The following is a 24,727-nucleotide window of genomic DNA, read 5'->3' as shown; positions in this document are numbered from 1 at the left end:
CAAGACATTCTACACAGCAGTGTCTGCTGTGGTGCTAGTATGGGGTAATTGGCAAGACTGGCACATGCCACTGTGGATGCTTTGCCCCTGTTGGCCAACTCCTGCTTATCCATACTATGCAAGAAGAGCCGACTCCTGAGCAGCCTCCATCTAAATCTACAGATTTAGTTCAAGTCCATGAACTATTAGATGGGATGGTGTTAACTTTAAATTTGTCATTAGTAGCTTTGGAAGAAGCCACCCACCCAGTATTTGACATTGAGTTCTTCTGCCAAAAATAACTTTTTTTTCCAATACTGGAGGGACTTTGATAACAGGACCGGCTCTAGGCACCAGCAAAGCAAGCACATGGTTGGGGCGGCACATTGCCAGGGGCGGCGTTCCGGCCATCCTTTTTTTTTCGGGGCAGTTGTGCTCTCGGAGCTGCGCCACTTAGACGGGACGAGGGCTCCGCGCCCCCAGTCGTAGTGGGAAGGGGAAGCCCCAGCCCCTGGGTGCTGAGCTTCCAGTGCCCAGCCGCTACCTGGGGAGGAGAGGGCGAGTCCTGCCAGGGAGCCGGGGCTGCGCTGCCTCATCTGCACACTGGCTGCTGCGCTGCCTTGTGCCACACCTTATATCAGGGCTTCTCTGCGCGGCCAGGCGGGGGAGGGGGTAAAGCCCCTGCAGGCACTGGGAAACGGTGACATCACTCCCTCCGCTTCCAGCGCCGCCTGTGAGCCCCAGTCCCACCTGAGCTTGGAGTGGCAAATTTTTTGCTTGGGGTGGCAAAAAACCTAGAGCTGGCCCTGTTTGATCATCAGCAAAAGCTATATGGACCAATACTTCCTCTTGTCAAACCATTTAAAAAAAGGGCTGACAAATTCTGCTAGATCACATATGAAGGGTTCTCTTCTTTTCATGTTTACACAGTACAAAGAACCAGATCAGATCTTCAACACTTTATTCCCTGTGAAAGAGAAGGGGAAAAGTTGTACTCCTTAGGGAGAAAATTATTTTTTTCAAGCAAAGGTGGCCAGATATTAGTTTCACCTGTGGGAAAAGACTTTGAACGTTACTAAAACTCTTCCAGAGAATCAGAGAAAATTAATGGTAGGTCTTGTCAAAGAGAGTCAAAACATTGCCAAACGTGCCTTCAGGAGATCATTTAATGTTTCAGGTACTGCCTCATGATCAGTTGCATCAGCAGATGATCTCCGCAGGTACTCATGCTTAAGATCATCATTACTTACGGGAATGAAATCAAAGAGAGAGAGGATCTTCCCTTTGAAGGGGATGGACTATTCAGTGCTAAAACTGATGTAGTATTGGAAAAGATGAGACCTTCCACAGCTAGCTCTCTTGACTTACGCATTTGTTTAGAAGAGTGGTTTTCAACCTTTTTTTATTTGTGGACCCCTAAAAATTTTGAATGGAGATACAGACCTCTTTGGAAATCTTAGACATAGGGTTCTGAGGAGCATGGGTTGAAAACCACTGTTCTATGGTAATGACCATCTTTCACGGATCCCCGAGATATAGTCTGCCGACCCCTAAGGGTCCATGGACCACAGATTGAAAACCACTGGTTTAGAAGGAAACCACCTATGCCTGTGTTGGGATACCATAAGCAGTACTGTCCTCCTTCCTTTCTCTTCACACTATACAAAAGGAGACAGCCGTAGCAGCACCAATCATCTTATCAGTCCCAAGAAAGAAGAAAGTCCTTTAAACCTGGGATGAGGACAAAGAATTCTTCAGCTGCATCTTCATTGCCCCATGTCAAGCCTCAGATTTTACATTGAAATTGAGAGCTTTGAACCAGTTTTAGAAAGTACAACCCATGTTTCTGGAGACTTGTCATACCATTTCTACAATGCATGATCAGCTATCGCCTCTGAGAGAGGATTTGGAAACAGTAAGGGAGTGTTATACTATCCTGTTTGAATCCCTTTCTCCCTACAGCCCTCTCCTTCCCTCCTTTTTCAGGTATCCTTCTCATAAGATTATATTAAGAACAGAAGTTCTACAGAGGTGGCCCCATTAACTTACAGAAACATGGGGTTCTTCTCTGTAACTTTCTGATCTCAAAGAAGAATGGAGCTTTCAGACCAATTCTGGACCTCAGAGCTCTAAACAAATATATCAGAAAGTTTCAGTTCAGAATGCTACCCCTGCCATTGATTGTTCCTTCCCTGTCCACTCTAGCTTGGTTTGCTGATCTAAGTCTTAAATGCATGCTTTCTTATTTCTATAAGACCCTCACTGCAAATGTCTTTGTTCTATGCTTGGTCAAGACTGTTTTGAGTTCAAAGTTCTGTCTTTTGGCCTCTCCATTGCACCCAGAGTTTTTACCAAATACCTGTCTCTACTAGCAGCTTACCTATGGAGACAAGGAATTTTTGTCTCCCTATGCTTAGACTAATGACTGCTGAAATAGCACTCCCAGGAGGAATTGAGAAGAGCAATTCAAGTCACTTGTTCTCTTTGAAACGTTGGGCCTTCTAACAAACAGAAGTCTCTGCTCTCTGCATCCGAGAAGGTCCCATTCATTGGTGCAATTCTAAAGTCCAGGAAAGAAAGGGCTGTCCTCTTAGAAGAGAGGTTTTTGAAACTACAAACGACTATCTTGAAACTACTTTGGGAGCCCTCTCGAAAACTAATACACTTTTTGACTTTACTAGGCCTTATGATCTCAATGACATATGTGGCACCATATGCCAGACTCGGAATGAAGCCACTTCAGCCCTGGGTTTCAAAAAAATTTAAGATGGGCTACAGACAACATGCCAAAGAATGCTTAAGATGCTCAATATTCTGAGAACAATTCAGTTAATCCCTACTGTGGTAGCTAAAACCAGAGTATGTTCTCAAAGGAGTTTTGGTTTTTTTTTCAGCCCTGCTCCTCCTGTGTAATAGTTATGACAGACGCTTCCAAAAGGAGTTGGGGAGCACATCTCAACAACTTTTTCATTTGAGGGCTTTGGAACCAATAAGAATCTGTATTACACATAAACATATTAACTCACAGCTATTTGGCTCTCAAATCCTTTCTTCCTCGGGTGCAAAATTCAGTAATTCAAGTAGACACACACAGTATATCAGTTATATATTACTTGAATAAATAAGGAGGCTCAGTTGTCTCAGAACTTGTCTTCACTACCATGCTAAATCGGTGCCGCTGCAATCAATACAGTGGCGTTGATTTAGCAGGTCTGGTGAAGACGCAATAAATTGACAGAGTACTCTCCCATCAATGTAATTAATCCACCTCAACAAGAAGCAGAAGCCATGTCGAAGGGAGAGTGTCTCCCACTGACATAGTGCGGTGTAGACACCACGTTAAGTCGACGTAAGTTACGTCGCTCAGGGGGGTGCTCTTTTTACCACCCTTGAGCGACATAACTTACATCGACTTAATCAGTAGTGTAGACAAGGCCTCAGCTATGCAGGAAGGCGATAAAATGTTGGGACTTGTGTATCCTACACAACATTTATCCGATTGCCTTACATATAGCAGGAGATCACATTGAGTTTGAGAACCAACTGAGCTAGGATCCCTCACAGATGCATAAGTGGTCTCTAAAAGACTCAGTGATTTAGGATGTTTTCAGTCTTTGGGGTCTTGCACGCGTAGACCTCCTTGTCACCAGGTTCAATACCAAATGTCCCTGGTTTTGTTCAAGAACAGGCTCAGACAGTCAATCAGTGATGGATGTGTTCCTCCTCGATTTGGAAAAGGGTCGTGGTATCTGAGTGTTTTCCTCCCATTCCCTCTGAGCTTAAGGGTAGTAAAGAAAATTAAGACTGGATTTGGCCAGGGTGATCCTATTTGCTCCTGCATGGCTGAGGCACCATTAGTACATGACTTACTCCTTTTATCCAAGGGCAAATTCAAGATGCTTTCAGTAATAAGGGACCTGTTGTATTGCAGGTGGAGGGGGGGAGTTTTCAATCCAGATCTCCAATAATGGGCAATAGGACTTCGACAGATTTAGAATAGTCATGTTCTGTGGACATGCAACACATTCTCATCAATCTAGAAAACAGTCCACTAGGAAAAGTTGTGACTTAAAGTGGAAGAGATTTACTATATGGGTATCTAATAAAGGTGTTGATCCATTCTCAGTTCTTCTTCAACATATTTTAGATTTGTTAAACTTAAAAGTTACGGGTTTCTGTCTTCTCTAATCATGTTCATTTAGCTGTATTAGCAGCTTTCCATATACAGATGGTTGGCAAATCTGTTTTTTCCCCCCACCTTAGTTAAAAAAAATTTTAAGGGCTTTATTGGACTTGTATTTATCATTACAAGGTCCAGTTCTTCCACAGGATTTAAATCTAGTTTTAACACAATTTTTGTCTCCTCTATTTGAACCTCTTATGGCTTGTTCTGTGTTGCATCTTCCTATAAAGATAGCTTCTATAATTGCAATTACTTCTGTTGAAAGAATCTGAGAACTACATGCATTGGTGGCTGCCCCCCTCCTCCCATACTGTTTTCCTTAAGGACAAGGTAATTCTTAAGCTGCACCCCAAATTCCTTTCAAAAGTAATTTAGGATTTTCAAGTAAATCAGTGTATTAATGTATTGGTATTATTTTCCGGTGATACTTATAAGGGAGAATCTAGATTGTATCCTTTAGATGCAAAAAGAATGCATTATTATTATTTGAACAGGTCTCAAGATTTTAGCCCCTCTCCTAAATTATTTCCTATATTGGTCACTCCAAGGGTCAAGCTATTTCTACCTAGTACCTGTCTGGATGGATTATACAGTGTACAGAACAAGGATATAGAAACTCTTCAATCTCCCCTCCTGGTCTTAGAATCCATTCTGCTAGAGTAGTTGCTGTATCTGTAACATGTGCTAGACATGTTCCTCTTGTTGAAATACGTGGACCTGCCACGTGGAGTTCAGTTCTCATTTGCACAGAATTTTGTGAATTAGATTTGGCAGCCAGATCTGACACACGGGTTGGCAGAGAATTTCTTCAATCATTATTTAATTAGAACTCCATGTCCCTCCCGTCCATTTTTAGTTTACTGCTTCCCAAACTATCCCAAGAGTGGGAATATGCAGAGGACACTCAAAGAAGAAACAAAGGTTGGTTACTTGTAACCACAGTTCTTTGAGATGGACTCTGCATATTCTCACTCCCCTCCAATCTTCCCCACTTTTGGATGGTCTGTAGTTTCTATAGTTAGCATATTAATAGGTGGTTCTTTGAGTAGATGAGATGCAGCTATGTATTCCACCTATGTGCATGCCCAGTTTACCGAAGCCAGAGAAGTTTGCTTAGCAGTACGTGGTGCTTGTGCCTTGTGACCATAGCCCCTCCCCTGGCTATATGAGGTGGGGCCGCCCCAACACCCTTCAGTTCCTTCTTGCCACCTGTGGCTGGAGTTGGAGCTCTGTGTGGTGTTAACCTCACATTCCCTCACTAGTTTAGTGTTTTTGTAGTTGTATATAGTTAGTAGTACCCTTTCTGTTAGGTAGATTAATGTTCATTGCATTTAGTTAAGTATTCCCCTGTGATTCCCTCTCAGTCGGGAGTGATCCATAACAATGATCATCGCTCATGGTGCTTGCAGTGCTTGGATGAGGCCCACATCAAGAAGTAGTGTTTCTTCTGTAAATCATTCATGAACTGGTCTCAAGTGGCGAGGAACGTTAGCCTATAACAGCACCTCAAACAGGCCGTGTTTTGGCACCAACTCCTCGTTGGATTGGAGGTCACCCTTTGGTTCCAAGAGTCATCCACCTGGGGCTCTGGAACAGGTGCCTCTCTGAAGAGACAGAGAAGCTGTTCCCCATCAAGTGCAGCAAGGAGAAGGACTCATAAGGCCAGTTGAGACAGCTCCAGGTCTTGTGGGGGTTTTCCCGCCTTCCTCAAGAAAAGCATCGGCTAGCATGGTGTTAGTGCTGGTGCATGGTATGGTGAATGTGTCTCTAACTGCTCCGCGGTACTGAGTCAGAGAGTTAGAGACTGCATACCATCGACTCTGGTTCTGGCCCCAGGGCATCAGTTTAGTCCAGCATTGACAAGGGCAATACCAGCACCAACTGTTTCTACATGGCATACCAGATGGCTACAGACCACCTTTGCCTTTCAGTCTCGACCTCTCTTTTGGTCCAGGACTTGGCCAGGGCTGTATCAATTTATAGCTCTGTTGGCTGGACAGGCTGCTGAACCCGTGGGTCTGTCGGCACTAATTCCCAGTGTTCCCCTGCCACAGTCCGTGGAAGCAGGGCCAGTACCAGGCTCAGTGCAAGGGATCTTGGCCCTTGGAAACTCCTACGTTGTTGTCAGCACCACAGATGTTACTGTAATGGATTTCACTTCCCTCTATTTCAGTTTTATCAGCTGTTTCAATACCACTACTGACATCAGGGTCAATACAGATTCCAGCACCGACGTACTCTGTGCCGGTGGTACCACTTCCATCATTGCCTCTGGTCCCTTCCTCATTCTCGGTGACCGATGAGTCAGACCAGTTACTCGCTCCATCAGGACTGGCTCCACCTTTCTCCCTGGAGACTCGGGATTCCTTGGCATCAAGGTCAGGATCTTCCTCCTCCTGCTCTTCTTCATCCAATCCACATCAGGGACCATTTATGGAGCGCTACAGGCACCAGGATTGGCACTTGTCTTGCACTGGGGTTGGGGGCCCCTGGCCCGGTGCCTACTGGCCACCAATGCCCTATCCTTAGCAGTGGCCTCCTTGGGATCTGTGGGACCTAAGTTCCTCCTAAGCTGCACAGCTGCCCAGCAGGCTATCAAGTGCTGCACAATTTAGGTGTAGCACTTCAGGTGTCTCTCCCCCCACTGCTGTACTGCTCCTGCCCTCTGCTTTGGAGCTTGCTATGCAGAGCAGCGGAGGAGCGGGGCACTGATGTCAGTGTGTCCCCCTGCCCCGTACCCCATCTTTACAGAGCAGGGGCGGGGGTACACAACAGGGTCAGGACGGAGGGATCTTGCTGGCAGCTGCTGCTGTGTCTGAACACAGTGATCTATTTAAAAGGGCAGCATACTTAAACCGGAGGCAGCGTATTTAAAGGGGCAAAGTGCGTATGTGTCTCTCTCACACATCGTGTGTGTGTCTCTGTCTCTCTCTCACACATTGTATTTCACACTCACCTCCCAACACATACTTGTGGTGGTATTGTTACTTCTTGATACTTCTTTCAAAGTGTGTTGTTTTAGTTTTTTGACTGGTCTATGCATTTCATAATTTTTATTTCTCTCATATGGTTACATTTAATTCTTTGAGTAATGAGTTCTAAAATGCCTAACCTGGCTGGAGTAATTATCTCTGTGGTAACTTTTAAAAAATATATATTCTATCTAGGTTTTTGGTTTCTAATGGTGGTGCACATCCGCACATTACCTCGATACGGTGCAAATAACAAAATTCATTCTGCACTTGGATGGAAAAAAATAGAGGGACCGTTGTGTGGGACGCTCATTGTAGAGCTCGCATGCTTCAGCTTGCTCTAAGGCAAAGTCTCACTGGGCAGATTGGTGGGAGGAACTGTGGACCTACCGCAGATTTAGGCACCAGTTAGCCTTCCCCATGCACAGCCTGTGGACCTGCTCCTTCCAGCTCTACCAGTTCAGGAATGGGAGCCAGCCTTGGCGAAGTTAACCACCTCTTCTTCTTTGAGTAGTATCCCTATGAGTGCTCCACTCTAGAAGTGTTTGCGCCTCAGATCGGATATTTTATGTAGCAGTGTCCATTCAGCCCACACATGCACTCCCTCTGTCTCGTGCCCTGCATCTGAGCTTCTCAACTGTGTCGGTCTGAGCCGGAGCCTCAGCAGCATCCAAATTGAGATGACCTCATTTATGTTTTGTTCTCTTGTTTTGAAATAGTTAATGTTAGTTCATGGTTTCTGTTAGTAGTAGTACTACCTTTTTTCTTTTTAAAATTTTTTTTCAAAAAAATTCAATGTTTTTTTCTTCCCTTATTAGAATGTGAACTAATCCTCATCCTTAGTTATATTTTTCCTTGTCTTTTCCCTCTGTGGAAGTGAAATCTGGACAGGGTATGCCTGTCTCTCCTGGGTTTAAATGTTGCCTTTCCTGCTGAGAAGCAATCCTGGTCAGCGATAGACATTCCCACTACATATGCTGGTCTCGGGGAGTCACATGTGCCTCAAAAGTGTATTTTCTGCCCTAAGTTAAAATCAAGAGCCAGAAAGAACTGAGTTAAAACTGCCGCTGCTAATGGTGGAGAGTTCACTCCAATCAGCTTCTGATCCCAGCCCAGGGACTCACACTATACAACAGTCCCTAATGAGGCTGATTCCATCAACTTCCTCGGTGCAACATTCCCCCATGATTTTGAAGAGGAAATCCTTGGATTCCTCTCAAAAAGACTCAAAAAAGCTGGTTTCAAGTCCCCTGGGTAGAGAAGATCCCCAACAAGGTTGACCACCTCAGCACCCACCCATCTCCGACTCGGTACCCATGAGGCTGCAGGCCAGACTTAGTCTGTGGTCCCTGTAAGAGTGATATCTGCCAAAGACACATAGTATGGACCAAGTGGTCAGGCTCCCCTGGAAGTCCTCTCCTCTCTAGATTGGTGGACAATTCCAAATCAAGTAGGCAGCAGAATAGCCTTCTCAGACATTACCAATAAAGATTGATCACGGATGCCTCCATTGCTGGGTGGGGAGCACACAAAGACTGTCTGAAAACTCAGGGACAGTGGCCCCTCTACAGGCTGTTCTGCACATAGACACCCTGGAACTCAGAGCTAGCAGACTGGCTTACAAAGCCTTCTTACCCCAATCAAGGATCTGATGATACACGTGCTTAAAGACAACAACAATGCGTTGTGTAAATCAGCAAGGGGGAGCCAGATCCTTTCCCCTTTGTCAGGAAGCTACATGCATGTTGCATGGTGGTCCTTCATCTCCTGGGTTTCCAACAGGTTGTCCACCTCAGCAGGGACTTGTTGGGGAACCACAAATGGTCTCTTAAAAACTGAGGCCCTCCTGGAGGTCTTTCAGAAATGGGGGCTCCCATAGGTGGATCTTTTTGTGATGAGCGTTAATGCCAGGTGCAAACAGTTCTGTTCCAAAGGGGGCTTGTTCCTAGGTTTGCTGTCAGATATCTGTTCTCCTGGGCCCCCAGCCTGATGTACCTTTTCTCTTATTGCCTCAATATCCACTGTGCTAAAGGAGTTAAGGCAGGGTCAAGGGTCGAGTTGTCATGATAGCACCAGCATGGGCCTTGTAGTTTTGGTTCTCGGACCTGGTGAACCTGTCCATTTAATGGCCCATCACTCTGCTCGACCTGCCAAACCTTGTCTCTCTCAGAGCAGTGAATGGATTCTTCATCTGGACTTGAGGTCCCTCCTGACCACCTGGATGCTGGCTGGACCCAATCACCTGGTTGCTGGTTATGAAAAGAAACTGCTTTGTTGCAGTGCAAGACATTCTCCTTCACAACAGGAAACCCTCGACCAGGCTGACACACAGTGCCAAATGGAACAGACTCTATCTGGGCAATGGAGCTCTTTTGTTAAAGCTGACACTGCAATACCTGCTATTCTTCAGAGAACTGCAACACAAAGTGGAAGACTTGCCCTTTGACAGAGACAAACTATTTTTGGCCAAAACCGACGAAGTTCTCCACTCCATGAAAGACTCCAGGGCGACCATTGGAAAGTTAGGGCTATATATAATCCCAAAGAGGAGACAGCTTTATCAGCCATACCACAGAAATAAGAGACAACATGTCTCAGTGACAGCAGAGACCATACGAAGCAAGGGGACAAAGAAATAGACTACAAAGATGCCGACAGACCCAACCCCAGTATTCAGCATCTCAGCCACCACCAAACAAGCCGCAATTTTGAAGTATTGGCCAAGGGTCTGCATGACCTACCAATGTCAGCGGACAACATCCAAATCTTTGGGCACCGACTCAGGCCATTTTACACCAACTGGGCCTCGATTACATCCGATCAGTGGGTTTAGAACTAATTCTAATGGGCTATACCATCCCTTTTGCATCTATCCCAACTATCCACCCCCCTTCCCTGTCCCTCTTCAGGGACCCTTCCCACAAGCATCTATTGAGACAAGAGGTGCATCACCTTCTGCAAATAGGTGCGGTGGAACTAGTCCCAGTACAACACACCGGGAAGGAATTTATTCCCATTACTTTCTGACTCAAAAGAAAAATAGGGGGTGGAGACCCATCCTAGACCTGAGAAAACTCAACAAATTCGTCATGCCCACAGATTCAGAATGGTCACCCTGAACTCGATCATCCTTATGCTGGAAGAAGGGGACTGGTTCGCAGCCCTCAACCTACAAGATGCATACTTTCACATTACAATCCACCCGGCTCACAGACGCTTCCTAAGGTTCACAGTAGGACAAGAACACTTCCGTTACAGAGTCCTACCATTTGACCTATCGACAGCACCGAGAGTGTTCACCAAAACACTGGCGGTAGTAGTAACACACTTATGCGGACAAGGGATACTCACTCCGATTCCTTTACTTAGACGACTGCCTAAGCAAGGGCTCCACAAAGGCAGAAACAGAAAGAGGTGGTCAACTATCTCCCTCTTCCACTCCTTGGGGCTACAAATCAACGAAAAGAAATCCACCCTCACTCCAGTACAACAACTGGAATTCATAAGTGCTCGCCTGGGCGCACTCACGGCCAGAGCATCCCTTCCAGAGCCCCACTTTACAGTGATGACCTCCCTTATATCGATGGTCTCACACAGCTCATGGGTGCATGCACGCACCTGCTTACAACTACTGGGGCACATGGCCCAGCACCCCAGACTATACATGCAGTGGTCAAGCACACCAGGCTACACATGCAGTGCCTACAAAGTCTACATACCACGAAGGCACAGCTTAAACAAGAGAATCACACCCATCGCAGAGGTGATTCAGTCACTGCACTGGTGGACAAACCCATCAAACATGTGCTCAGGCATACCTTTCCAACAGGAAACACCATCAGTTCAAATCACAACAGATGCCTCCCTGATTGGATCGGGGGCCCACCTGAAACAATGTACTGCCCAGGGCAAATGGTCACCAACAAGAGAGACACCTTCACATAAACCTACTAGAACTACGCGTGGTCTGCAATTCCACTAATAAGAAACAGAACATTAAGGATATTAACAGACAACATTGTATGCATGTTCTTTATCAACCGCCAGGGTGGAGTGTGATCCCACTCGTTATGTGTGGAAGCTCTAAAGTTATGGAACTGGTGCATAAAGCACAACATCACTATAACAGCTTCATATCTACCTGGCCACCTGAATATCATGGCGGACACACTAAGCAGACATTCTCACCAGAACACAAATAGGAACTGAATGAAGAAATAACACAATGCGTCTTTCGGAGGAGGGGAAATCCGTCCATAGATCTATTTGCCACACGAGCAAACAAGAAATGCCCAAGATCTTGCTCATGAGCAGGACAGGAAGCGCAATCACTGGGAGACGCGTTCCTGATCAAATGGAATGCCCCTCTCCTTTATGTTTTCCCTCCAATTCCTCTAATCTCCAGAGTCATACACAAAATACAAACAGGGCCAAGATCATCCTCTTAATGCCAACATGGCGCAGACTGACTCGGTTCCCTTACCTGAATCGCAAGGCAATATGCACTGCATTCACTATCCCTCGATGACACAATCTCCTCTCACAGGACAATGAACTAGTCCTCCATCCCAATCCAGGGAAATTTCTCCTGAGAGCGTGGCTCCTTCATGGCTCTCAGGGGACGAATTAACCTGTTTGGATCAAGTATTAGTAGTATTGATTAACAGCAGGAAACAAAACACACGACATACTTACCTCCAAAAATGGGAGATTTTTCATTTGGTGCCAAAGCAAACAAATATCGGCAAACCAGGCCCCACTTCCATTGATCCTGGAGTACCTACTATTGTTAAAGAAATCAGGACTGGCTGCAAACTCGATCAAGGTCCACCTCGCGGCAATAACTGCCTTTCACCAACAGGTAGAAGGGACCTCAGTAATCGCCCACCCAATTACAAAGAGATTCATAACGAGCCTACAAAACATGTACCTGGACATCCATGAACTCACTCCGGCATGGGACTTTAAACCTAGTGCTCAAATCCTTAACCAGAAAACCATTCGAACCCTTAGCATCTTGCTTTATGCTCCATTTATCAATGAAAATAGCATTCTTAATATTCATCATATTGGCATGAACAGTGAGCGAGATTGGGGCACTCATGGCTCACCCCCCATACACAATATTCCACAAGGAAAAAGCGACTCTGAGGACTCACCCAAAATTCATGCCCAAAATATCGTTCTCATTCCACCTTAACCAGCCAATTCACCTACCCACTTTCCACCCTAAACCATACAACAACCCACAAGAGGTGGCATTACACACGTAAGAAGTCTGCCACGCTCTGGCCTTTTACCTAGACAGGACAAAGACCTTTCATAAGTCCCCCAGACTGTTCATATCAACAACGGAAAGGTCAAAAGGCGCAGCTATATCAACATAAAGACTATTTTAGTGGATATCAAACTGCATCCACTTGTACAACTCCGTATGCAACACTGAAGCTCTAAAGGATATCAGAAGACATTCGACAAGGACTGTAGCAGCTTCTACAGCATTTCTGCACAACGTGCCCATTCTTGTCATACGCAGAGCAGCTACATGGGCATCCGAACACACTTTCACCAATCATTAGCTCAAGCGCAGATGCTAAATTAGGCTGCACAGTCCTAGCAGCAGCTACACAATCAACTCCGAAGCCCCTTCCATCCGCATGCGGGCACTGCTCTACGTTCACCTGAAGGGGAGCACCCACAGGGACACCACTTGACGAAGAAGAGGTTACTCACCTTGTGCAGTAACTGAGGTTCTTTGAGACGTGTGTCCCTGTGGGTGCTTCGCTACCCACCCTCCTCTCCTCTGCTTCGGAGTAAGAATCAACTGCTCCACGATAGAGAAGGAACTGAGGGGGTTGAGGCGTGTGCGTGCCAGAAGAGGTGTCAGTGCCACCACGAGACAGCTACTGCACATGCGCGCCCCAACCAGATGCTGCTAGCAAAATCTCAGATCGATGGCGCTGGGACGCACCACCACCTGAACTGGAGAACACACAGGGGGACGCATCTCGAAGAACCTCAGTTACTGCACAAGGTGAGTAACCTTTTCTTTTGGACTATTTACTCTTCTTTAAGCTTGGTACAGCTACACCTAGCGGTGATATCTGCTAGTCATCCCCATATTCAAGGTCACACTGTTTTCTCATGCCCTATGGCAGGTATGGCCAAACTGCTGCTTGTGAGCTGCTGTGGCTCTTTTACAGTTAAAGCACGGCTCGTGGAGCCACCTTCCCCCCCCCCCCCTTCGTCTACCATACTGGGGGTGGGGGGAAAGCTCGGGGCTTCTGTCTTGAGGCGGGGTGGTGGGGCTAGGGGCTTCTGCCTTGTGGGGAGGGAGATCTCTGGGCTTTAGCGTCACAGGAGGTGTTGGGGCAGAAGCCCTGCACCCTGGCATACGCCGTCCTGCGGGGCAGATAGTGAATGTCTTGCAGCTCTCGAACTTCTGAAGATTATACTATGCGGCTCGGAGGGTCAGTAAGTTTGGCCACTCCTGCCCTATGGCATCAAAAAATTTTAAGGGGCTCATATGTTTTCCCCCATCATCAAACCTCAGCATGGTACTGACAGATGGATGGGCCCTCTCTGTTTGAGTTTCTGGCTGTGCATTCTCTTTACCATCTGTCAATGAACATTGCCTTCTTGATATCCTTCTAGCTGATATGATGGCTAGGAGAGATTCGAGCTTTCAGGGCAAGACCTCCATGTATGATTTTCCTCAGGGACAGTCTTCCTTAGGGCTCACCTGATTTGTCTGCCTAAGTTAGTGTCCAACTGTCACACCAACGAATCTATTCACTTCCTGTTTTCCTTCTGAAACCTCACTCCTCCCTGGGCGAAGAGATTTCACACTCTGGATGTTGTTGTTTTATTTGAACAGAACCAGACCAAAGATGTATGTCTAGACTTTTCAGTGTGTTTTCTGAGCGGGTTAAGGGTCAATCAGTATTTTCACAGAGACTAAGTGGGTCTTGGACTCTGTCAAGACCTGCTATCCCCTAGCCAATAAAGACACACTTGGACAAGTTAGAGCTCACTCCATCTGCCCAGGAAGCCTCTGTGGCCTGCCTTAGTGTCTCCATTTCAGAAATATGTGGAGCAGTGGCATGGAATTCGGTCTACACTTTTATCTCCCAGTATTCCCTCGTGCAATCTTACAATCACTGTTCAAGTAAATGTCCCCTCACCCACTTTCTGGCTTTCAGGTGATTGATTGCTAATCATGAAGAGAGGAACCTGTGTGGGCAAATACTTGAAGAAAATATGGTTACTTGCCTTACAGTGATTGTAGTTCTTTGAAATGGGTTATCCACACAGATTCCACATCTTCCCAACGTTCCTGATGATGGAAGTCCTATTAATGGGATTTTTTTACTGGTGAAGGAACAGAGCATGGGTTGCTGCCACCCTGCCCTATATACTTTCTGCTGTGGAAAGTGACAGGGTTTGGGGGTCACAGGCGCAGCCCCAAAGGACACTGCTATTCAGAAGAATCCAGTCTTGGGCTTGTGTGTGGGGTCTGAGCCTAAGCTGTGCTCCATGTTTCTATCCCTCTGTAGCCAGGGGCCAATATTATAAAAAATCGGTGCTTAACTTTAGATTCATAGATACTAAGGTCAGAAGGGACCATTATGATCATCTAGTCTGATCTCCTGCACCATGCAGGATCCTTAGTCCCTGTTTAAGGACCTAAATAGAATAGCTCGATTCACCAAAGTGCTGAGTCCTCATCAGCTCTGTGTATAAAATGATGGTTGTATCTGAGATCAACATCTCCTCTAACTAGTTCATAAAATTGCATAGTAGCAAACCATTGGATTGGTGAGATGTGTTGAAGTCCTTCTCATGACAGTTTGTGTTTGGGATTCTCTCTGTTTATAATCTTTCTTTTCCTCACCAGAGAGGCTGGGACAGTTACATGGTTTATTTGTTCGATAAAAGCAAAATTGTGTATGAAGGACCCTTTGCTTCCAGAAGTCTGTCTGACTGTGTAAATTACATTGGTAAGTGTATTCCAATAGACTTTGAACCTGAATGCCCTTCAACTAGTTTAATACCCAAATTTGTCTTGTCTTAAAAATCTGCATGGGTATTCTACAGAGAGTCTGTCTGAGCTATTTTCTCTTTAAGCTCTTTAAAGATTTATATTAAAATCCCTGAGCATTGAGGGAACACGGTCCATCTCCACTGTCAGTAAATAAATCCCAGCCAAATAGAACCGCAACCAGTGTAGCCAAAAACTCTATAGTGTGAGTTCCTGTGGGAGCAGATTGCTATGGAATCATATGAATTAGAAAGGGAAAAGATCTGTGTTACCTGACCATGTCTCCAACTATCACCTCTTAGTCCCCAGGTGTTCCATTACAGCCTTTGGTAACACAGCTGGGTGGAAGTGGACACCTTTGCCCATGACTTATTGACCAAGATGAGTCGGGGAGGAGATTAGATTCCAGAACCTCTTTTCTCTCCTGTTCCTGTTCGGAGTGTAATAGATTGTATTGTTATGTGGCATGAACACAAGGACTAAGGTTATACATGCAACCTTAACTTTGGCATCTCCTAACTGTTGAGTGCTCAACTGTGCAACATTAGTGTTCTTCAAATGTAGTGTATTATTTGGAATTATGTGTATAGCACCATAGATGTGCATGGGATTTGACTGACAAATAGCAGTTCTTCTGTGAATGATTGCACATGTCCATTCCACTGTAGGGGTGTGACTGCTCCAGGGCACAATTGTCAGAGTTTTTCCCCTGTGGTACTCATTGAGGCAGCACAAGCCCCCTCTGTGCCTTGTGCACAGTACGCAGGCAAACAGGGTGGAGCCACCCTGACCCTCCTCAGTTCCTTCCTGCTGCCCATGATGGTTGTTGGCATTCCCTTTTATTGCTTCTGCAAGGCTTTTTGTCAAGCATGTAAATAGTGCCCATTTGTAAGTTTCTGTACAGTTAGTGTAGGTTGGTTAGTTAGTGTAGTTTAAAAAAAAAAAAAAAAAAAAAAAAAGGTTTTGTTGGTTTTTTGGCTCTGGCACCCAGTCTGGGTACCAGCTCTAGTACTGGAGATATGCTGAGCTCTCTGCTTTTCAAGTCCTGCCACTCTTGTAGTAAGGTAATGCCTAACAGTGACCCTCATCCCAGTTCCCTTAAGTGCTTGGGGAATGCTCACGAGTGACAAATGTAGCATTTGTAAGGGCTTTCAGTGCTGCTCCAAGAAGGACAGGGCAGCCAGACTTAAATATTTGCTGCTGGGATTGGTGCTACATTGTCTGTCTGAACCATCTACCTTGGTCCAGGTATGAAGTGCCTTGGCATCCGTCAGTAGTACACCTCCAGTGTTACTGGTACTGAGAGGCAGATTGGTGTTGCTGGTACCGAAGAGGAGGCATTGTAAATAGGACTTGGTACCTGAGTCATTAAAGGAGACGAAGAGGTTGAGCTTATCTAAAGACTTGGGAGTGTGCCCATAGAGGAGGCACTGTCCAGGGCACACCTATAAGCAGGGAAGTTCATTGACTCCAGAGCCCAGTATGGGCCAGTTGAGACCGACAGAAGATCAAAATCCTGTGTGTCCCTGCCTAGCTGTTCTCACTGTCAGGAGTATATGAGAAATCAGTGATAATTTGGCTGAATTAGAAATGTCTTAATTCTGATGATTTGTAATTTTTTAATGAGTCTGAGTGGATCTTCACCGACTACTTTATTATTCTCTTGAAATAGATTATTTTCATAGCTAAAAGAGTTTTGCAGTGTGAAAAATAACACTGTCAGTGGTACAGAAATGCAATGTTAGCCTCTTACAAATATTCCAGGAAACTTCATTTACACAAAAAGAAAAGGAGTACTTGTGGCACCTTAGAGACTAACCAGTTTATTTGAGGATAAGCTTTCGTGAGCTACAGCTCACTTCATCGGATGCTTATGCTCAAATAAATTGGTTAGTCTCTAAGGTGCCACAAGTACTCCTTTTCTTTTTGCGAATACAGACTAACACGGCTGTTACTTCATTTTCTTTTTCTCTTGTGTGCAGTTCAGGACAGCAAAATCCAGTTGCCAATTTCACAGCTGCGTAAAGTGTGGGCAGAAGCCGTGCACTATGTGACTGGGCTAAAAGAAGATTACAGCCGGCTATTCCAAGGGCAGAGAGCTGCAATGTAAGTTGGTGCAAATTCAGTAGACCAGGAAGAGAGATGTGAACATGGAAGACGTTTGAACTGAAAGCTGTAGGAATTAAAGGATTCTTGGATTCTTGGCCACTCTTTTGAAGTGCATTGTTCTTTTTGTCCATAAACGTACATTGTAAACCAGATGAGAATTTGTCCTAATCTGTTAAATTATTAGTGCTTCTATATATGATTAATATTTACCTCAGTAAAAGCAACTTCAACTTTAAAAATGAATAAGCTAGAGGTTGTTTCTGTAGCATTGTTTATTGCAGCTGGTCTGGGTTTATGATGGCTGTAGTTTTATTCTTGAAAATGCATTTCAGCAGTAAATGTAGATTGAGAATTCAAATGGCTGGTGGTCAAGACTATTTGGTCAGAAGGAATGTTCTGTGGTCTTCATTAGGTCATAAATCATAGCAGAAGATGCTGAGCATTTTCAAAGGTGTATTTTCCATCAAATGTAATTGTATCCCAGATAAAATCTATGTTGAGTTGGAGTTAAGGTTGAATTCAAGTTAATAATTTTGAGTAAAATACATTGTCATAATGATGTAATTGTCCCCAAAACAAACATTAATAAGCCCAGGAAATGCCAAGTTAAAGTTAAACTTTAAAAGAAAAGATTATTGCATGATAGCAGTTGTAGTCCCAGATTAGTTTAAAGTAAACTGATGTTTAAAGACGCATTAGATTTTTTTTTTCTTCTTCATAGTGTCACAAAGACCATTAGTCCATTTAAAAAAAGAGTATTCAAATGTAGCCTGTGCCCAAGATTTCAGTGAGTGTTAACTATATGGTAAATTGGAAGTTTCTGTTACTCTAAGACTGTTCGGAACACAAGGTAATTACGTTATCTTTAGAGAACCCACTTCAGAATTTAAATTTTTAACTTCTAAACTAATGGATTTACCTGCAAATACTCAGAAAATTCATTCTGTGTTCACAGTAAATGCTGTAAGTTTGGTGAGGGTACGCTGCATTCTTCTTCGTACACCAGAGTGGTCGAATCTCCACCTTATGTGCAAAACTCAACTCAGCGTTAACTATGGAATCACGCCTAGCAGCTCCATTATATTTACTCAGTTTTATTGAATGTAGCAAAACAGTACTCCTCTCACTGAGGGGTACCTTCACAGGCTAAATTTAAAGTTTCAAAGTTCAGTTCTATGAAATAACACAAGTATCCTGTGTGCTGGAAAATGATAGCAGTAGAATTTTCAGTGGGGAAAACTGTACTTCAGATGTTCATAAACCAGAAAAAGCTAAAAGGGATTTTCAAAAATATTTCACCATATTCCAGGAACGGATAACAGATGATGATAAAGATAGTTTTTGCGATTTTAACTATGATGGTTACACTGTGACCAATATAATAGTACTAATATAGATTGTTCAGAGTAGTTTGCGTGTGCAGGGATAGATGGTCTTATTTATTATTGGTATTATGGTAGCACTGGGAGGCCCCAGCCATGAACATGCCCCTGTTGTCTTGGTGCTGTACAAACACATACCCAGTCAGTCCCAGCCATGGAGAGAGAGCTCACTGTCTAAATAGCCAAGACAACTAAAATGGGGGAAAAAGAAGAATTATTCTCCCCAATTTACATATGGGGAATTGAGGCCAAGAGGGATTTAAGTGACTTGCCCAGGGTCACACAGGGAGTCTGTCCTTCTGCTGGAAACCTTATGCCAAAAGGTAGTAAAAAATTCAGTGCCACTGATGCATTTCCTTTAGATGTTAGAATTCAGGTTCTCCATGCATTGATTATAGCAGTTCATTCTTTGTTACTAACTCACAGAATTCCAGTTGTATTAATTTTAACAGGCTCTGTTCGCAATTATTGTTTAGGTTGAGTCTTCTTCGATATAATGCCAACTTAACCAAGATGAAAAATAATATGGTGTCCGCATCTCAGCAACTGAAAGCAAAGCTGGAATTCTTTCATCAGAGTATTCATCTTGATCTGGAGAGATACAGTGACCAGATGGCTTATGGAATATGTAAGTATTTTCGGAATAGTTGAAGGTCCCAATGAAGGTCAAGGTGGGTGCTGTTCCCCATGGTGGGTAGATAGTTCCTGCTGCAGAGAATTTGTAATGTAAAAGATATAGATAGAGGTTTGAGGATGACGACTCTGACATGAGCAAATGAAGTTATTGGGGGTTCAGCACAGTTTTGTTAGTGTGCTGTATTTTTTTAACTGGGGACAGAGGTCAGGGGACCTAGTTAACATTTTTATTAATGACCTGGAAGAAAACACAAAATCATCAGTAATAAAGTTTGCAGATAGACATGGTAGGTGAGTGATGCATTTTATCGGACCTAATTCTGTGAGTGGAAGGTACAAACTTCTGAGTTACACAGAGCTCTTCTTCAGGTCTGGGCTTTCCAATCCAAAGTTTGCAGATGAGACACAGATTGAGCGAGTGGTAAATAATGAAGAGGAGGTAACTGATACAAAGGGATCCAGATCGCTCTGTAAGCTGGGCGCAAGCAAATAATATACGTTTTAATATGGCTAAATGTATGCAGGGAGTCCTCGAACTTACAACACAATTCATTCCTCAGAATTACGTTGTAAGTCAAAACCGCTTTTCCCATAGGAATCCATGGTATAAAGGGGGGATTGGTTCCTGAACCAAGGCATGATACGCTGTTTTCACCACAAGAACACAGATTTTTGTACTAAATGAATTATAGATGACTAACATAGCAACATCAATGTGTTTATTTGGTAAACAGCATTCAAATAAACACACAAAATCACATATGCTTTGACTTCCCAGAACTTTTTGAAGGGCTCTTGGCTGGGGGCTTCTCTGCAATCTTAAAGTGTCCAAGGAAGTTTGGACAGATGTTCTCCTCTTCTCCTTTGTAAATTTCTCTGTAGCAGCTGTTACAATGAATGGAGCTGGAAGGGGGACCCTTGAAGTTGCTTGTCTGATTGGCTTCCATGGCTAGGGTAGCTTGTTGCTGGGTAGCCTTGCCATTTGTTTTTGATTATCTGAACCCGGGGCCGGGAGCCAATGAGAAAGCTTGAAAAGTGAAATCAGTGATTGGCTGAGGCTCAGCATGTAATGAGTGCTGTTCTCCCTGCCAGCTTTCCTCATAAGGGCGAAACAAGCGTCGTAGGGGCGAAACAGGCAGACAATTGAAAAGTGTCATAAGTGGCATCCGACGTAAGTCGGGCATCATAAGTCCGAGGACTCCCTGTACATCTAGGAACAAAGAATGTAGGTCATGCTTGCGGGATGAGGGACTCTATCCTGGGAACCAGTGACTCTGAAAAAGATTTGGTGGGAGAGGTGGATAATCAGCTGAACATGAGCTCCCAGTGTGATGCTGTGGACATGAGGGCTAATGCAATCCTGAGATGTGTAAATGGACATCCTGAGTAGTAGAGACGATTTTAAGGCTATATTTGGCACTGGAATTCTGTGTTTAGTTCTGGTGTCCATGGTTCAAGAACGATGTTGAACAATTGGAGAGGATTCAGAGCAGAGCCCTGAGAATGATTTCAAAACATTGAAAACATATCTTAGAGTGATAGCGTCAAGGAGCATAATCTATTTAACTTAACAAAAAGTAGGTTAAGGGGTGACTTGATTGCAGTTGCCAAGTACCTATATGGGGAACAAATACTTAACAATGAAGTCTTCAGTCTAGTGGAGAAAGGTATAACATGATCCAGTAGCTGGAAGTTGAAGCTAGACAAATTCAGACTGGAAATAAGGTGTAAATTTTTAATAGGGTAATTAACCTTTGGAACTATTTACCCAAGGTTGTGGTTAAATTTGTGGTGGATTCTCCATCACTGACTATTTTTAAATCAAGATTGGATATTGTGCTAAAAGACAGGCTCTAAGAATTATTTTGGAAAGCTTCTATGGTCTGTTATACAGCAGGTCCGAGTACATGATCACAATGGTTCCTTCTGTCCTTGGAATCTGTGGATGGCAGAAGTGAGGGAGTTCATGAGAGAAAGGGAGTAGGAAAAAGAAGAAACAGAAGGACAGTCCCATTTTCGCACACACCTTGTCATGGTAGGGTTTTGCAGGCATCGCGGTGGGCATGTCCTAAAGAGGGATTTCTAGGAGATATGGGAAGGGCATGGCTCTATGAATTTAGTTATGGAATTTTCCTAGGTAAAGGGCTGTGGGAGAAGGTGACTGGTGGGGAGGGAAATTGAGAATGTTGGCAGAGTGAAAGTGGGGTCAACATTGCAATAAACGAATAGAGCAGCTAGGTAGGGCAGGACTAAGTTGTCAAGGACCTTAAAGGTGAAGACAAGATGGCTGGTGCTTGATGCAAAGTGAAGGAAGAGCAAGGGGTTAATGTGGTCAGTAACAAGCCAGAAAGGTGAATGCAGCATCAGCGATTTCAATAGGTAAGTCTGCTGTAATCGAGGCCAGAAAGGTTGCAGTAGTCAGAATGGGAAATGATGAAACCCTGGATGAGCATTTTGGTGGCATAAACAGAGGATAGGCTGTTACATATGGAAAAGCAGCAAGATTTATACACGGTTGGTATGTTTAGCCATAGAGAGGGCTGAGTCAAAGAAATGCTACCTGAATGTCTGTTAGGATAGTCATGGTGTTCACAGATATGGAGGAAAGGAGAGAGAGGGCTTCAGGGAATGATTACAAGATAAATTTTTCCCATGTTGTGTTTAATCTGCCAACAGGACATAATCCTTGAAGAGATATCAGAGAGAGGATGAGATGCTGGGTTGGATGGAGGTAGATTTGTGAGTCATCAGCAATGATGGTGGTGGTTGAAGCCATGCTTGTTAGATATGTGCACCTAGACAGGACATAGAGGGTGTCAATGATTGCGCCAATCAAGACAGTGGGTAAAGAGCCTGCTATAGGAGCGGTCAGAGAAGCAGGAGGAGGACCCTGAGAGAATGGAGCTAGGAGAGCCATTGGAAAAGAGTTAAAAAGTGAGGGAGTGGTCAGTGGTGTGAGAGGCTATCAAAAGGTCAAGGAGGAAGATGATATACGAGCCCTGAGATTTGGCCTGGAAGAGGTTGTTAGAGGTTTGGTGTGAGCAGCTTCCATGGAACAGAAAGGGTGAAAGCTGGATTGAAGAGTTAGAGTGTGAGGTGTGGGATCTTGGGTTCAGAAAGGCAGTTAAGTAAAGGACTAAATTTTTTTTAAGATAGGGAAGACTCCTATTGGGAGGCGAACGAACCTGAAGTGACGAGTGAGTTGAGGGGGTAGCGAGGAAGCTGTTCTAAGCATGCTTTGCTAGGCCTCCAAAAAATCTAGTTGCTGTTGTGTTGAGCAGCATTTATCTCAGTTCATTTCCTTCTCAAACCTCAGTTTGTACTTTCCTGAATCTGTTCTCTTAATCATAATCCGTGTGGCTGTCAAGATGTGTGGCACATGTTCATTCCATGACCTGCCCTCCTTCCCCTGTAAATCAGAGTCTATTCATTCTGGATTCTGGTGCGAAGGAACTGAAGGGGGATCAGGGCAGCTCTGCCTTTTATACTTTGGCCTGGGAGCAAAAGCATACGGAGGATGCAGATGCCACCCTGATGGGTACTGCATTGGGAAAAAGTCTTTGACTTTAGAGTGTGCATGCCCAAAACACCAAAGCGGAATGGATATGTGGAACACATCCTGAAGAACAACTTACAAAAGAGGTGAGTAGCTGTCTTTAAAAAATCTGCCACATGTTCATTTCCTTCCCTGGAGTTCCTGCCCATTCCAAAGTTTGAATTCATTGAAGGAAGCAAGGCTTCCTTGCCCCCTTTGTATAAATTTTTTTACATTTGAAGCAATGGGCAATTGACATTGTTGACAACTTTATACATAGTGCAGTTTTGTTGATCATTTCTCACTTTTGCCATTCTGGTGGCACGTTTCTTTTCTGTTGGAAATCTGTCTGTACATGTTCCCCATTACCGTAGTATCGGAGTCCCTTGCTGTCTCTAATATATACACTTATTTATGTGCCTAACTATGGACTTCAGAGTGTTTCTTTAGGCACCCATTTTCTAAAATTTTTGTCTGTATATGTATGCATTTATCTAGGTTCATTCCCAGTTCATTTGATATCTGTGCCTTTTTTGTTCATTAATCAAACTCCATTTCTTTTAAGCCTCAGAAAAGATGCTCAAAGCCTGGAAGGAAATGGAAGTAAAGGCCATCCAGTGTGCTGAGGTATGGGAGTGAAACCAGGATGCTTAATGTCTCGGGGAGGGGGACTTGGCAAGCTGAGATACTGAAAATTTTTGCATTTGGGTCAGTTTCCCCTCTGAAGCTTTACCGAGGAATAACTTATGCAGCCACCGAAGTTGTGTATGGTGTAGAAAACTCAAGGTTTAAAGGAACTGAATCATTGAGTCTGACTGATGAAATACATTCACTTACATAAATGTTAAATCATGACTTATTAAACTTAAGCTATGGTGTGTGCTGTAGCTGAAGCACCTGTTCAAGATGCCTCATGTACTGAGTGAAATAGCAATAACAAAATTACTATTTCAGCCAGAGATCTTCCTCAAGAAACAATCCAACTGTCACCATGTTGTTCAAATATAACAATTTATTTCTCCATTGTACTCTTTCCATTGTCTCCTTAGAGTCCATATTAGAAACACAAGATCATAGAAAACTATTACTCATTTGGGATTTGGGAGGTGATTTGGGAGTAATTGAGATTTTGTAGTCATTCCCACTTCCACAAGATTGACAGGGAACCAGTCACTTAACATCTTACCACTTCATTTTAAACTTGTCTTGACATCAGAGTAATTGAAATACCTAAACCCTCCACTTTGATGTTCTCTTTATAAGGCTCACTTTTCATTATGGAAGCATCTCTTATGATACTGTTCATAGCTTCCAAGGCCAGAAGGGACCACTGTGATCATCTAGTCTGATCTCCTGTGTAACACAGGCCACAGGACTTCCCTGAATTAACTCCTGCTTGAACTAGACGATCCCTTTTAGAAAAACATCTAATCTTGATTTTAAAATTTCTGGAGATGGCAAATCCACCACAAACCTTGGTAAGTGTCACAGATCCACAGGTTTGGTGCTACATCCTTAGCTTTTGAACAGTCTCTTGGAGGAATCCCCTTAGTATGCCAGACCCTTAAGGGGTCTCATTCTTCCTTCAAGAAAGACAATGCAGACTCCATGCATCCTTGATTGGAGGCTCCAGCATTCCTGCTTCACAGCATGAATTCTGCTCAGCAAGTCCAACTGAGAAAGACTCCTGGTAGAGACTTGTATACTCTTCAGGGACTAATGCACCCTAGCCAGTATTTCCAATGACATCCTAAACAGTGTTTTCAAAACAAAGTAGGATTTATTAGAGACACGAGTGAGGTAATATTTTTTTTCCCAGTCCAGTAAAAGATATTACCTTACCTACCTTCTCTCTTTAATATCCTGGGACCAACATGGCTACAAATACAC

At 44.1% G+C, this 24,727-nt stretch overlaps 1 protein-coding gene across 2 annotated transcripts in view; it reads left to right on the top strand.

Annotated features, from left to right (window-relative positions):
* Window positions 1-24,727, top strand: part of CHUK (component of inhibitor of nuclear factor kappa B kinase complex) — an 87,873-nt gene that overhangs the window by 30,766 nt on the left and 32,380 nt on the right. For both annotated transcript variants that reach the window (XR_005226303.2, XM_037905624.2), the window contains exons 11-14: window positions 15,032-15,134; window positions 17,158-17,281; window positions 19,143-19,294; window positions 23,403-23,464. Coding sequence is in view for 1 of the 2 variants with exons in the window: in XM_037905624.2 (XP_037761552.1) it covers window positions 15,032-15,134; window positions 17,158-17,281; window positions 19,143-19,294; window positions 23,403-23,464 (441 nt within the window). In the remaining variant the exon portion in view is untranslated. The remainder of the gene's footprint in view (window positions 1-15,031; window positions 15,135-17,157; window positions 17,282-19,142; window positions 19,295-23,402; window positions 23,465-24,727) is intronic.

Source organism: Chelonia mydas, chromosome 7 (genome assembly GCF_015237465.2).
Source record: "Chelonia mydas isolate rCheMyd1 chromosome 7, rCheMyd1.pri.v2, whole genome shotgun sequence".
Lineage (NCBI taxonomy): Eukaryota > Metazoa > Chordata > Testudines > Cheloniidae > Chelonia > Chelonia mydas.
The sequence above is the reverse complement of the archived record's forward strand: the minus strand, read 5'-3'. Positions and strand labels throughout refer to the sequence as shown.